Source organism: Suricata suricatta, chromosome 1 (assembly GCF_006229205.1).
Source record: "Suricata suricatta isolate VVHF042 chromosome 1, meerkat_22Aug2017_6uvM2_HiC, whole genome shotgun sequence".
In the NCBI taxonomy this organism is placed as follows: Eukaryota; Metazoa; Chordata; class Mammalia; order Carnivora; family Herpestidae; genus Suricata; species Suricata suricatta.
Genome location: NC_043700.1, coordinates 155771469 through 155788027, shown reverse-complemented (window position 1 = coordinate 155788027; position 16559 = coordinate 155771469). Strand labels below are relative to the sequence as shown.

The 16559-nt window shown below is 36.8% G+C and overlaps 1 protein-coding gene across 4 annotated transcripts in view; it reads right to left on the bottom strand.

Annotated features, from left to right (window-relative positions):
- Positions 1 to 16559, bottom strand: part of NFXL1 (nuclear transcription factor, X-box binding like 1) — a 67679-nt gene that overhangs the window by 2596 nt on the left and 48524 nt on the right. For all 4 annotated transcript variants that reach the window (XM_029946147.1, XM_029946171.1, XM_029946156.1 and 1 more), the window contains exons 19-22: positions 15608 to 15677; positions 9301 to 9405; positions 5065 to 5151; positions 4202 to 4255 (exon numbers count right to left, since the gene is read on the bottom strand). In XM_029946147.1, coding sequence (XP_029802007.1) covers positions 4202 to 4255; positions 5065 to 5151; positions 9301 to 9405; positions 15608 to 15677 — 316 coding nt within the window. The remainder of the gene's footprint in view (positions 1 to 4201; positions 4256 to 5064; positions 5152 to 9300; positions 9406 to 15607; positions 15678 to 16559) is intronic.

Sequence of the window (16559 nt, the reverse complement as noted above, 5' to 3'; positions counted from 1 at the left end):
AAGCCTTGGGCTGCCACTCGCATGTGGATCAGGTGAACAGACATTTTAGTATTTCCCCTGTTCTTCAATCTATAGAGTCCATATCCAACGAATGCTGCAAACCCCGCCATTCCGATGGGAACAGACGGTGCCTCCCTAGCTTTTCGGATAAGCTTGGATCCCTGATCTTCATCATATGAAGAAAGAGAAACATCTGTGCTGGTTGACATAGTGACTGAAGGAATCTGCAATTGACAGTAATGCTCAATCTCTAACCGGTTCTCAAGCTCCAACCGGTTTGGGGTTTTTTTTTTTTTTAATGTTTGTTTATTTTTGAGAGACAGAGACAGAGAGAGACACAGCACAAGCAGGGGAGGGGCAGAGAGAGAGGAGACACAGAATCTGATGCAGGTTCCAGGCTCTGAGCTGTCAGCACAGAGCCCGACGCGGGGCTTGAGCCCAGGAATCGTGAGATCATGATCTGAGCTGAAGTGGCAGGCTTAACCCTCTGAGCCCAGGTGCCCCTAGACATTAGTTTTATACTTCAACACCATTAACTTACTGAGTTTCTATAATACAACAGTTTCTAGCAAGTCATAAGAGATGCCCAGTGAGAATAAAAATACCTATAATTCTAGCTTTTTACAATGCTAGTAATAAACATTAACGGCTTGTATGAAGAAAATTCAAGTGAGTAGAGGAAAAAAACATATAGAAATTGCTACTTCTCTTTATCAAATACATTTAAAAACAGAGTAGAAATTCTCCGGGGGAAAAAATGCTTCATGCTTTAGGTCAAAATGACTATTTTAGAAAGTAGAATATAAAAATTGGTTCTAAAAAAAGGGTAAGTGGATGATACTCATAAAATAATGTGGATTTTTATTCTGTTAACTTTATAAATGATAATGTAACATGATATACTACAGTACATTGTAACTAAAACACAATAGTCATTAACTAAAATACATACGTAAGAGCCATGCAAGATTCTCTAATTGTTTAACTAAAGGAAATATAAGCTAACCTTTAAACAATGCAGAGCTCGGCGGTGCTGACCCCACAGTCAAAACTCCACATACAACTTTTGACTCCCCAAAACTTAACTACTAATAGCCTTCTGTGGACTGGAAGCCTAACCGATAACAGCTGATGAACACATATTTTGTATGTTGTATTATATACTGTATTCTTACAATAAAGTAAGCCAGAGAAAAGAAAATGTTACTAAGAAAATCATAAGGAAGAGAAAATGCATTTAAAGTACTGTGCTGTAGCTATCGAAAAGAAGCCACATATAGGTGGACCCTTGCAGCTTAAACCTGTGTTGTTCGAGAGTCGAGTGTACAAACTTGAGTGAACACATCATTACTTTACCCCTAAACCCCATGTGAACATGACCTACTCTTGTACTTCATTTAACACAAAGTAGCATTCTTCAATGAACCAAGATATCAGAATATTTTCGTGGTGGTTGAAATGGAGAATAAGATAAATATACATTAAAAGCAGCCAAACTTGAGAACTGACACAATAAAATAACTGAGGCTTTAATAACGACCCAGTCATCAGGCAGACTTTTTTTTTAAAATGTTTATTTTTTTTTAAATAGTTTACTGTCAAATTGGTTTCCATACAACACCCAGTGCTCTTCCCCACAAGTGCCCTCCTCCATCACCACCACCTCTTTCCCCCCCTCCCCCTTCCCCTTCAATCCTCATTTCATTTTCAGTATTCAATAGTCTCTCAGGTTTTGCATCCCTCTCTCTCCCCAACTCTCTTTCCCCCTTCCCCTCCCCCTGGTCCTCCATTAGGTTTCTCCTGTTACACCTATGAGTGCAAACATATGGTTATCTATCCTTCTCTGCCTGACTTATTTTGCTTAGCATTGACACCCTCGAGGTCCATCCACTTTCCTACAAATGGCCAGATTTCATTCCTTCTCATTGCCATGCAATACTCCACTGTGAATATATACCACATCTTCTTGATCCACTCATCAGGTGATGGACATTTAGGCTCTTTCCATGTTTTGGCTATTGTTGACAGTGCTGCTATGAACATTGGGCACTGCTAGGGATTTACCCAAGGGACACAGAAGTGCTGATGCATAGGGGCACATGTACCCCAATGTTCATAGCAGCAATGTCAACAATAGCCAGACTTTAAATGATGTTCTATACATTCTGTTGAAAAGGTCGATAGGGAATATATTTAAAATTTCCATCCACAATAGTTTATAAAACAGGGAAGAAGACTCACCCTAAACTATTCCTAATAAATTAACCTCCCAGGATTCTAATCAATCCATGTTTTACTGTAAGAGCTTTTATAACTTATTTTAGAATATCAGGCAAACCAACTTTATAGAACCATTTAACATCAGAGGTCATTTTAGCCCCTTTTTGTTTGCTACCTAAATTGTTTCCAATGCCTTCCCCTCCAGTCATATAAATTTCAATTTCCTCATTCAAAAGGCGGCACTTTGCATATAATATACCCTTTTTGCTAAGTATAAAGCATCTCAAAATGCAAACTGATAAATAAACATATGTCACTATCAGAAAGTTAAGTCACTCTTTGGAGTATACAATCAATATAGTATTTGAGCAAATAGGATATCAGGAATGTAGTTGTTATCTGCTATAGAACAAAGAGCAGATAATAATTCTGCATTTATGAATATAGAGGGGAAATAAGGGAACTTATTATTAAAATAAATGCATTGGTTAGTAAACAACTCATTTTTCCAGACAATTTACAACCCAGTAAAACAGAACTCAAACAATTTTAGGTGAAGAGCTCCAAGAGGTGCTTTAAAATGGATGCTGCCAGCCGCTCTGGAAAACAGTGTGGAGGTTCCTCAAAAAACTATCGATAGAACTCCCTTATGACCCAGCAATAGCATTGCTGGGGATTTACCCAAGAGAGACAGAAATGCTGAAGCATAGGAGCACATGTACCCCAATGTTCATAGCAGCAATGTCAACAATAGCCAAAACATGGAAGGAGCCTAAATGTCCATCACCTGATGAGTGGATCAAGAAGATGTGGTATATATTCACGATGGAGTACTACATGGCAATGAGAGGGAATGACATATGGCCCTTTGTAGGAAAGTGGATGGACCTTGAGGGTGTCATGCTGAGTGAAGTAAGCCAGGCAGAGAAGGACAGAAACCATATGTTTGCACTCATAGGTCTAGCAGGAAAACAAGAGAGACCTAATGGAGAACCAGGGGGAGCGGAGGAGGGAGAGAGAGGGATGCAAAACTTGAGAGACTACTGAATGTTGAGAATGAACTGAGGGTTGAGGGGGAAGGGGGAGGGGGGAAAAGAGGTGGTGGTGATGGTGAAGGGCACTTAAGGGGAAGAGCACTGGGTATTATATGGAAAACAATTTGGCAATAAAATATTATGGAGGAAAAAATATAAAATAAAATAAAATAAAATAAAATGGATGCTGCCAGAGGAGCCTCGGGTGGTAATCAGTGAGGTAATTGTCTGACTTTGGCTCAGGTCATGACTGTGGGTCCGAGCCCCATATTGGGTTTGCTGCTGTCAGAGCAGAGCCTGCTTAGGATCCTCTGTTCCCTTCTCTCATTGCCCTTCCCCACCTGGAACACATGCATGCGCACACATGCGTACATTCTCTCTCTCTCTCTCTCTTAAAAAAAAACATTAAAAAAAATATTTCTGAGAGACAGAGAAAAGACAGAGTGTGAGTCAGGGAGGGGCAGAGAAAGAGGAAGACACAGAATCCGAAGCAGGCTCCAGAGTCAGTGCTGACAGCTCAGAGGCTGGTGTGGGACTCAAACTCACGAACCATGAGATCATGACCTGAGCCAAATTCAGATGCTTAACCGACTGAGCTACCCAGGTGCCCCTAAAAAAATTTTTTAATAAGAAAAAACAGATGTGACCACACTCCAACTTCCCCACCTACCAACTTAAAGAGGTGTTAAAATTCTTATCACTGGAGAATGGATGTGCTTGGCAAGGAAGTAAATTTGGGAGTATACAAAATACCTGGGAATATACAAGAGGTTCAGGATAACTGGACTGAAGTGAGTGAATGGCTAATTTTTTGTTTTGTAGGAACTATATTTTCAGTCCAGGAAACAGCAGACCAGCCCTAGTTTGTATGTGGAATATACCTTGTGTTTCTAGAAAAACTAACAACGATACAAAAAGACATCAATCTAGGTATTTTGTTTAGTTACCTGTTGTCTTCGTTTTTCCTCTTCAAGAGCAGCTTTGGCTTCTGCTTCTTTTATCTGTTTTATAGACATTTAAAAGTATATTACCACTGTAACCATCAAATTTTATTCAGAATTTTGATATCTTTCCACCCTGGATCCACTAACCCAGAACAACTTTTGCTAACTTTATATTGGAAATTAGTTAAAGACATGTATCAGTTATACTGAGAAGCGTTACCAAGGTTCTAACGGCCTAGAAGATGAGGGGAGGGATAGTGTTACCCATTATTTAGACATTTCAGCTTAACAACTATGATAGATATTATTAGATCACAATTCAAGTAGCTATGAAACTGCAAAATGAAATATTTTTAAGGCTGATTTGTTTTCTCTTGAGTAATCATACTAAGTCTATAATAAATTATTACTAAATACCAATTTTTTTCCAGAGGTGAAATTGACCATTTCCCACAAATGTTCTATCTGGAAGGGAATCCTTAGTATCAAACAAAATCAAGAGTTTATTCATGGACTGCAATAATGGAGGAAAAGAGTGACACTCGAGGTAATCCAAACAGCCAAGAATTCCAAAACTTTATTTTGTATTATTTTAACCTAGCTTCCAGGAGGCTTACATTAGCATTAAAATGCACATCTATGTCCCATTCCAGAACATATACACTAACTGGTACGGAAAAATCTAGTACCCACTAGACAACAGAGAACACACCGGGGGATTCAAAATAGGTCTATAAAACTAGGCTTTTATTACAGAAGCAAAAAAGATGAGATCTGTTTGTAATAAGCACATAAAGTAACGCCCAAAATAAATATGAAAAGTCTGTTAATTAGCAAATTAAAAACAACATTTAATGTGACATTACCTCAGATGCTTTCCGTTTCATTTCCTTGCATGTTGTGTCACATTCTATTGAAATCTGATTTTCACGTACTTTGTTACACTGAAATTCCTACAAATAATATTTTTAAAAATTTGATTTTAAAAGATAGTTCCCTCAAAGACCTAACCATATGCCATAAAAAAGCAAAGTTTTCCTAACAGCTTACGGTTATGCATATTGAGAGTCATGTTCATGAATATTTAATGATGAAATGGTTACAAGCATTAAATGTCTTAATTCAAAGAGTGATCATTCCTTTACTTCCTCATAATTGAAAAAAGTAAATAACATAAAATTCAAAGCATCCATATAATAATTATTTACTAGAGCCACTATGAACTTAGCTTTAATTTCATTTTTATTCTTTATTTTTATTGTTTTTTCTTATATTTCTAAAGCTTCCAGGGGATAAAATGCTCTAGAGTAGTGCCATGCGACACAGCTGAGATCACGAAAACGTTCTAAATCTGCACAACCCAACAGAGTAACACTAACTACATATGGCTACTGAAAACTCAAAATGTGTCTAGTGAAACTGAAGAACTGAAGGTTTACTATTATTTAATATTAATTCATTAAAATTCAAATTTTAAATACCCATGTGTGCCAACAGGTATATGCAAATGTGCTCACCATCATTAATCACCAGGGAAATGCAAATCTAAACCATAATGATATAAGCAACTCACAAGTGTTAGAATAACTATAATTGAAATGCCAATAAATAACAAGTCTTGGCAAGAATATAGAAAGAAAAGAAAGCTTGTGCATTGTTGGTGGCAATGTAAATTGGTATAGCCAGTATGACAAACTTGAGAGATGTAGTATAGGTTCTAGCAGTCTTACTTCTAAATATACAGCAAATGAAAATAGTATCTAAGAGATGTCAGTGCTCCAATATTCATTGCATCATTATTCACAATAGCCAAGATTTGGTAACAAAGTATGTGTCCATCGATGGATAAATGGATGAAAAAATGTGATCTGCCTAACTACCTATAATGGAGTATTACTCATCCATAAAAAAAGAAGGAAATCCTGTTATTTAGAAAACATGGATGAACATGGAGACAATCACGCTAAGTCAGATATAGATAAATATTATATGACCTTACTTATATATGGAATCTAAAAAATTAGAACTTAGAAAAGCTGAGAAGAGAATGGAAATTGCTAGGAGCTAGAAAACTAGGTGAAATGTGGAGAAATTGGCCATTGGCTACAAATTTTCGGGGATAAGATGAATAAGTTCTAAGGAACCTAATACACAATATGCTAGCTACAGTTAATAATACTGTATTATACTCTGAGCTGATATGACCCCACCTACACCTTCTGGGGAGTATACCCCTTACAGACCAAATCTCTAAATATCAGTGCTCTGTGTTCTTATTTCTCTACCATGAAAAACCAGTATTTCTCACCATGAAACTTTTTTTCATAGACATCTAAGGAAACAGACTTATGGACGAATGTGTAGTGATGTCATGCTGCCCTGTCGAATTTATTATTATTATGCTCTTCAGGGTTACTGTTAATCCTGCTGCTAATTGCCACTTTTGTTTGAGATGAAATTCACATGAACATAACATTAACCATATTAAAGTGAACAATTTGGCAGCAGATAGTGTATTCACAATGTGGGCAAACTTTATCTCTATCTAATCTAATTTTGGGTTGTAATGAAGTATTACTTCATCAATTAATTTATTTTGTTCCTCTGATTGTTTCAGCTTTGGCCACTGGCAGCATTTTCAGTCGGCTTTGGCTTTTTGTTTGTTTTTGTGCCCCTTTGACATAACCCATCAGTGTGGGTTTTTTCCCCCAATTCTACCGCTGATTGACATGTGAGTGTTCTTGATTATTGTTTTAATAAATTGTGCTGCTAGGGACATTTTTGTACATCCCTGGTGTATAAGTGTCCCTAAAAAATTCACTTTAAGTGGGAATATCTGTATCATATGATAGTTCCAAATATTTGTCTAATGTGTTAGCACTAATTTATCCTCCTATCAACAGTGTATTTAAGCTGTCCTACTGAGTCACATGCTCTGCAACACTTGATATTAATAGGCTTCAGGTTTTGCTAATCTAGAAACTATAAACAATATTACATTTCATTTCTCTATTAATCAGGTTAAGTATATTTCAAAATGCTCATTTGTCATTCATGTTTTCTTCCTGTGGAAGGCTTCTTCACAAATTTTGTCCATTTTTCCATTTTATTTTGTGTCTATTTTCTTATTGATTTAAGGCAATTCTTTGGCAGTTCTATGTATCACAAACATCTTTTATTTTCCCATCTCATCACTTTCTGTCAAGTATCTTTAGTAAAGACATTAGGCCTTAAAAAATAATACTGTATTATATACTTTAAATGTGTTATATAAGTGTTCTCACCACAAAGAAATGGTAACTATGAGGTAAATGTTAATTTGCTTGATTGCTGTAATCATTTCACAGTGTGTATATATATATATATATATATATACACACACACACACACACACACACGAACAATCATCATGTGTGCACTTTAAATACATATAATTTTTGTCAACTGTGCATCAATAAAGCTAAAAAAATATTCAAAGAAGGGGCATCTGGGTGGCTCAGTTGGTTAAGCATCTGACTTCGGCTCAGGTCATGATATCACAGTTTTGTGAGTTCAAACCCTGCATCTGGCTCTGTGCTGGCAGCAGAGTCTGCTTGGGATTCTCTCCCCCACCCCCCGCACCCCTCCCCTGCTCTCTTGTCTCTCTCGAAGTAAAAAAAATTTACAATTTAAAAAATTGGTCTGAAGCTTGTTTGCATTTAGGTTGTACTTCAATGCCTCCTTAAGGAAACAATAAAAAACTAATCTCCCCTTTCCTGATGACGTGACATCAATCCTATAATAAATTTGTGAATTACTCTGTAATAAAGTAAGGGGTACTTATTTTAAATAGTCTTAGAATTTGCTTTTGTAGATGTTTTATCTACCTTTTCTTGCTGCCAGATATCACTTTTGCTCCATGTGTACCTATTTTTATCAATTTCTCCTTTCTCACCATACTTTCAGATACTAACTTTTAGTTTAAATTTATCAGAGTTCAGATATGGGATCATCAAATCCTATGAGAAGTACATACGCTTTAGTGAAAATACTTTATAGCATAGAGTTTTGTTAGAGGGGGTTCTCTCCTACTATAGTTCTTCATTTTAGAATGAGTTTGGTGGTAAACACAGTCTTGTCTTTCAAGGATAGTCCAAATGACTAAAAAATAATATATACAGGGGCTCCTGGGTGGCTTGGTCGGTTAAGCGTCCAACTTCAGCTCAGGTCATAATCTCACAGTTGGGGAGTTCAAGCCCCACCTCGGGCTCTAGGTTGACAGCTCAGAGCCTGGAGCCCACTTCTGATTCTGTGTCTCTGTCTCTCTTTGCCCCTCCCCTGCTTGTGCTCTGTCTCTGTCTCTCAAAAATATAAACGTATAAAATAATAATTGGGTGCCTGTATAGCTCAGTCAGTTAAGCGTCCGACTTCGGCTCAGGTCACGATCTCGCAGTTCATGAGTTCGAGCCCCACATCGGGCTCTGTGCTGACAGCTCAGAGCCTGGGGCCTGCTTCGGATTCTGTGTCTCCCTCTCTCTGCCCCTCCCCCGCTTACATTCTGTCTCTCACTCTCTCTCTCAAAAATAAACATTAAAAAAAAAGCTTTCCCTTTTACTCCCCCATTACCATTATTTTATCTTAAAATGAATTCTCTCCCTGTTTGTTATTTTATAATTGTATAACGCTGTGCATATGAAGTCTTTTTGAGGCTGTGTTTTCACAACATAATACTGATGGCAAAAACTGTTTCATAAATAAGAGCAACAAAGGTTAAATTCCGGACCATTTCTTAAACCATGAAACTCACTTTATTAATCATACCATGTTTCTTGTACAAAAACCTCAAATCTAGAGCATATTGATTCTACCCAAAAAAGGGCACTGAACTTAGTTCCAACATAAAACAAAGTTCTCTTTTGAGTAAATTACAGAAAACTAAATTCCCAAAACAAATATGACTTTTAAAATAAGTACCTACAAAAATAGATAGGCTAACAATAAAGACACTAAGAAGGAAGAACTTAAAATCAAAAGGCAAAAAGCAAAGCCAAAGAACTACCAAAACACAGACAAAAAAAATCTTTTTAGGTAGAAAACTATTTTCAATAACTTAAAATACTTACCTTTTTTATTCTTTTACAAGGACATCTAAGTTTTACCTTCTGGTTGCAATTAAAGGGACATTCACCAGGATGACACATCTCTTTGCATCTGTGACCACAAGGAAGCTAAAATAAAACCGAAATAAAGCAATGACATTCTAGTCATACTCTACAAACTCCCCTTCTTACAATAGCTATTTTAAGAGAGTCTATATCACAATAGGATCAATCAACCCTATATAATCCTCTAAATTTTTAACTTTTTCTTTTAGATATAAATGACTTTACACATAAATGTTAAATATTCTCCTCAGTTCCACTCCAGGAGTGTATCTGGCATCACCGCTGTGGCTAGTTACAGCCATGTGACTATGTTCTGGCCAATGGAATGTAAGCAAAAATGCTTTTGTGCCTTAAAGTATTTCAAGAGCATACCTCCATGCTCTTTCCCAATGTGCTGTAACTGATGCCGTTTAGAGCAATAATGGAAACCATGTGTCAAAGTGACGCAGAGCTGCCTGCCTGACTTGGGTTCCTGGATGAATACACGGAGCACAGTGACAACATCTACCTTCCCCCTATGGTTATGTAAGAAAAAAAAAAAAACTTCCGTGTCCTTAAGGCAGTGTATTGTAATACAACTACTTAGCCTTTTATTCTAAATCACTTCACTTTGCCACTGTGTATAAAAACATATTACGTAGGTAGCCAAATCAACTCAGTAATTGCCATGATATCTGTGTGGCTCCTTGTCTTTAGTTATTTACTCTCTTCTTATTCCAGTCAAGCTTTCAGATAAACATTCTAATCTTCTTTGTATTCAAATCTTATCCAGATTTGAAAAATGGTGTAAATCACCATAGAAACATGATAGAAATTTGCCTATATTTGAACAAATAATAGTAATTATGTAAGAAATCTACTTTTAAACTATTGTGACACTGTGTGGTCTTAAACTTAAAAAAAAAATTATGGGTGCCTGGGTGGCTCAGTCGGTTGAGCATCTGACTTCGGCTCAGGTCATGACCTCATGGTTCCTGGGTTCAAGTCCCACATCGAGCTCTGTACTGACAGCTCAGAGCCTGGAGCCTGCTTTGGATTCTGTATCTCCCTTTCTCTCTACCCCTCCCCTGCTTGTACTCTGTCTCTCTCTCTCTAAAATAAATAAAAACATTTAAAAAAATTCAGATACTTCATAGATTCCTGTCTCTCCAACCAGACTGAATAAAAGACACCATTGGTTAGTGGTTAAATTTCAAAGCCAGGCTGCCTGGAACTGCATTTCAGCTTCCCTGTTTACCAAGTGTGAAATCTTGGGCAAACCTCCTGACTTCTCTGTGCCTCACGTATAAAACTGGGAAGAGGAATGGAACTTTCTAAGGCTGCTGTAAGGATTATGTTCTCCATACATTTAGCTATTATTAAGAAAAGGTATTATATGAGGGCAATGGTCTTCTATTTCTTTGGGTCTCTTATGTTCATTAACAAAGACACCTTAACAAACATCTGAATTCTCCAACTTCTGATCCGTATGATTCACCAATTGATCCTTCAAGCTGGGACTCTACTCACTTTAAAACATTCAGAAGCTTTTGCCATTGCCTTTAGTCTCTCTCTAGTGTGCAACTAGATTCTTGTTCTTTCATTTTTAGCTGAGACGTTCATACTAAACTAAATCTGGATCACTCCAACTACACTTTCAGTAATCCCATCCAGGGCTGCACTGCTGGAGTGAGCTCCACACTAGCGTTCCTGGACCACTTTGGTTTGGTTTTGCTCTACACCAACTGTAGGCCTTGAACACTGCAGAATGGCTCAATATTGATTCACTATCAAATATCTGCCTCACAGGGTGGTTTAAAGTCTTTGTCCCCCTCAACTTCTTTCTCACCTTCATTCCTGCCAGGGCCTCTAGCCTAACTTGATGAAGAAGACAAACATTCGGCAGTAGCTTACCGCCCATCCTCTCCTCTTCTCAAAACAGGTCTCTGTAGCCTCTTGCTCTTACCTTAATCATTGAGGTAAAACATCAGTCATGCTCTCCTAAAGGTAACTAACCAGTCTACTTCAACTTTAAACCAATCATTCTAATGGGGAAAGTGAATAGGGAAGCTTTTCAGAATCAATATATATCTTTCTGAAATTACACGGAATCATGGCTATAGGGTTCTACATTTTCAATATTTGGGGTTTGATGAAAAGCTAAAAATTACTGGTCAGGATGTCATATCTTTCTGCTTTAGTCCTAAAAGATCTCGTGGTCACTCTCCACAATTTCACTACTATCTTAAAAGTCTCTCTTCTCTGGCTGGGGTTTCTGCCTTCAAAATGTATCTCTTTTCTCTAAATACTGCACTTGAGCCTATTACCCCATGTCACACTTCTTCCATGAATCTGTCTTTCACATCCTCTGTTGGTAAAAGAAAAGGAAGACATAAATTGGGATGGGGTGGCCAGGACTGAACCACCCATTCCAGTTCCCTGTCTGTTGCTGCCTGTGCCATGGGAGCCCCAGTACCTATGGAGGCCAATCACATTTTCTCTCCTGAGAACTGAGAACTACAAAGAAAGAGATGATGGTTTGAATAGTCATCTCTCTACAGAGCCCCCTGAGCTCCTGCCTGGAAGTCCCCGGGGGCTGCCCAGGTCCCGCCCTTCCCAAAGTTTGCTGTAACAGCATTTCCTTCAGAATCTGTGAACTCCCCCCACCCCAATGTCCTCCAAATATGTCTTCTTTTTTGTGATAAGTTAACCAAACCGATTCCTGTAGCTTTCAAGGAGAAGTGAAACTCATTGAGAAGCATGCTGTGCTGGTACCCAACATGTGTCCCACAGACAAAAGTAATGCCATTAATCCTGAAAAAGTATTTAATATCACTAGTAATCAGGAAAATGTAAATCACCAGATGCCACAGGATTGGCAAAACGTAAACATTCAACGATACCAAGTGTGGTGGCAATTGGAAATTAAAATACTGGAACTATAAAATACTGGTAGTAAATAGGAAAATTTACTGATAAACTGTACAACTATTTTGGAAATCAGTGTGGCTTTAAGTGGAAATTCTGTATCACCTATGAAGAAGCAATGGCACACAGAGAAATCTATGTGCACCTATATGAGAACACTCAAACAAGAATGTTCAAAGCAATAGTTATTAACAACTCAAATCTACCCACAGTAGAGCAAACACAATGAACTATAGTAAACTCATATAATGGAATAAAGACTATGGCAACATGTAATAAACGTGACAAACATAATGGAGAGCAAAGTAAGCAGGTCACAGAAGTTCATACTTTTGAACTTTTAATATAAAATTAGGCAAACAATATTGCTTCCAGATACAGATATAGGTACTAAAAACTACAAAAAACAAGTAAATTACTATAAAAGGGAGATGGAGATAACATATAGGATAGAAAGAGGAAACCACAGTCAGACAAGGACTTTGGTGGACTTCTGAGATGCAGCCGCTCTGTAATTTCTGACCTGAGTGGAGTTATATAACTGTCCATATAAATGTTATGTACTTCTGAGTAGATAATAATTTCATTGTTTAAAAAAATCAGATGTGCAAGTATGTGCTGTCTTAAAAGACAGCTTATATTCTAAAAGAGCTGAAAAGCACTTCCAAAGGAAGCTGATCAAAATGCATAAAATATATAAAAACTGCATCCTCATTATAGACCTCACACCAGAAACCTGAGGTTTTTCTAAAACATCCAACCTTCATATTCATTTACAGCAGGGATGGCCTACTCTTTCCGCTCAGTGTGGGATGGTTTTCTTCTACTCAGCCCGACATCATTCGGCTAACATCTGCATATGTCATATCCAATGGCTTACCAATAACCAATACTGTCTAGGTTCAAAATGTTCCATTTTAATCCCAACAATTAAAACAATCTCCTTAAAAATAATTAAGGAAAGCTTGCAAAACAATAATGATTGTGGATAAATAACTATACCATCATCACTATAGCAAGCACATATATAGCACTTACCACATACTAAGACATTTACATGTTATTAACTCGTTAATATTCAGCACTCAGAAGTATTATTGCTCCCATTTTATGCATGAACAATTCAAGTTACAGAGACATTAAATGATTTTCTCAAGCAAAAAGTAAAAAATCTTGCATGGGGATGATAAAACCAAATTCAGAAATAAATTTTAAAAGCGGAATTGTGTATGTGGGGCACAGTTTAAAGGTATAGTTCTTCATGGTATCTATATTCTCTCTTAGTTAAATTGAAACCAGTCCAGAAGACACAGAGTGTGTATATCCAGAAGGATATGCTGACACCACTCCCACAGCTCAGTTTCATTCGCATTCAACAAATGTTCACCAACTGCCTAATACATACAAACAGGGAACGAAGGGCCAAATATGACATAATCCCTGCTCCCAAGAAATCCAGAGTATGGGGAAAGGAAGAGAAAGTGAACAGGAATCTATCAGTACAACAGAATTTATCATAATCCTCTACCTTCACTCTGAGTACAGGGTATCTACTGCAGATGCAAAGTGACACAGTTTTTGATTGATCCCAAGTATGACTTGATTTGATAGCTTAGTGGGTCTCAGAACTGTGGTGCCAGACCAACAATATCACTATTACATATAAGCTTATTAGAAATGCAAATTTTGGGGCCCCTATTCCAGGCTCCAAAAATCAGAAACTCTGGGGCAGGGCCCGTTAATCTGTTTCAAAAGGCCCTTGAACGGACTCTTTGAGAAGTACTGCTGTAGCCTTACCAATGCCAAGAGGCCGTAAACTAGAGTAAGTTCTATTAGACACCTGTCCACTCCTAGACTGTTTCAAACAGTAACAGTCACTTAGATTATTCCCAAACTAAGGCGATCTCTTTCAAGAGAGCCCAAGGAGACTCTGGCAACACTAGGGGCTCCAGAACGATCTAGAACATAAAAAATCATGAGCACAGAAAACAAATTTTTAAGTAAACAGAGACCACTCATCTAGTCCCACCAAATGTCGTAACAGTATCACAAATGAATCATAGTCAAGGAAATGTTAAGCTGCAAATTAGCAATCCCTGAACTTAATTTTGTTATTTCTAACTACAATCTCATACCAAGTTACTGAGTCAGATTAAAAATATAACATTCTCAACCACTTATTACCTGGAATCTGAATTTGGACAGAAGAACATTTGTTTTAAAAAGGAAAACCTCAGGATTTGAAGAATTCAGAAAATTAAATTTGAAATATCCCAATGTCCTTAGTTTCTCTTATATGATACAGACAGGGTTATTAAAATGATCATTTATTGCTTGAAATGTCTCCTTGTTTATAATTTCACGTAACTTTTAAAATACACAGGTTCAATTTACAATAGTTTATAAACAGGAATCCATAAAAAGCATCCAATTTTAGTTAAAGGGAAATATTGTTAACAAAAAAGCATATCATGCATTAGTTTGTTTTTACTTAATCAAAGAGAATGACTCCTGTATTTGTCATTAAGGCTTTGTTGTCATCTCTCCCTGACTGCAAAAAGCATGAGAAACAGGTAAATACAGAGACACAGATTTAAAATAAAAGTGGTACTATTAGTATATCTCTAAGTCAGAGGGATTCCTTTATAAATATTCAACCAACTCAGATAACTATCACTGCCCTACCTCCAACAACAAAAAAAGGGAATATTCTGACTTTTAAGTTAACCAACTATAGACGGGCCACTTTGGTTTCTCAAATTATCACCAAGAAAAATCACTGGTGGCTTTTTACCTTTATAGTTTTCTGAACTATTTTTAATACTTTGTTTGGTTACAATGCATATATAAGCATCAGAATCTTTAAAAATATAACTTTACATATAAGTGCCTTATGTTAATTAATTCAAGATAATAATGAACTTTAAAGTTCACACACACACATACATACACACATACACACACACACAAATCTGCTTTTTAAATAACCTACTATGGATTTACTGTCTAACAGCCTATGATTCACACCGTTCTTCTTCTACTTAATATTTTAAGGAAGAGTAAAGCATTAGGTCAATACTTTATCATATAAAGTATATAAGCTATTTTTAAAACTCCTTTTAAAAAAAAACTTCAAAAGGTAATTGTTAGTCCCAAAACTCCAATACTTCATAAAGAGATGTACATCCAACAGTTAGTATGTATTACATTTTTACAGACATCAATCACATCTTCCTTTCTACACCCACATGTCTAGCAGGATCAGAAAAGACGTAAAATAAGACCAAACGAGAAAAGAGAAAATCCAAGAGAAACAATGCCACAGAAATACAACTTAGAAGGTTCTATTAAAGCTTACCTCTTTAGGACACTGATTTTTACAACAACTAAGGAGATTCTTTTCATTTATATCAGCACTGGTTATTTTTCTAAAAATAAAAGGAAATTTTGATGCCATTCAAACCAAAGTCCATTTTATAACATAATTTCTCTAAAACTAATTCACAATTTCAAACATATGCATAAAATTATCTTATTTCATTTTTTTCTTGAAAACAATTTTGTGTATCATCTGTAATAATTATCTCCAAAGTACTTACCTGGTCTGATAACTGACACCTTCCAGCCCTTTACCTATTTCCAACAAATCAAATGCTAAAAACGCAATCACTGCAAAAAGGAAGCATAAAACACACACAAAATATGATCTTTAATAGTTCCTGCTATTATCTTTCCCTGATAATATAATGTCATTATATTGTCATATCATTCTCATCTTCCTAACAATTCTATGAAAGATTAAAAACTAATGGCTCTGGTAATGAGAAAGAATGAAATCTGGCCATTCGTAGCAAAGTGGATGGACCTTGAGGATGTCTTGCTAAGCGAACTAAGTCAGGCGGAGAAGGAGAAGGACAGATACCATATGTTCGCACTCACAGGTCTAACAGGAGAAAACTAACTGAGGACCATGGGGAGGGGAAGGGGGTAAAAAGAGTTAGGGAGAGGGAGGGAGGCAAATCATGAGAGACTCTTGAATACTGAGAACAAACTGAGGGCTGAAGGGGGAGGGGGAAAAGGGAAGGGGGGTGATGGTAATGGAGGGGGGCACTTGTGGGGAAGAGCACTGGGTGATATATGGAAACCCAACTTGGCAATAAACTATTAAAAAAAACAACTAATGGCTCAATATATTACTTAAAAATTGATCCTGAGAAAACGTTCACCCAGATTTCTTTTAAGTTTTTATTTAAATATCAATAAGTTAACATAAATTGTAATATTAGTTTCAAGTGTACAATATAGTGATT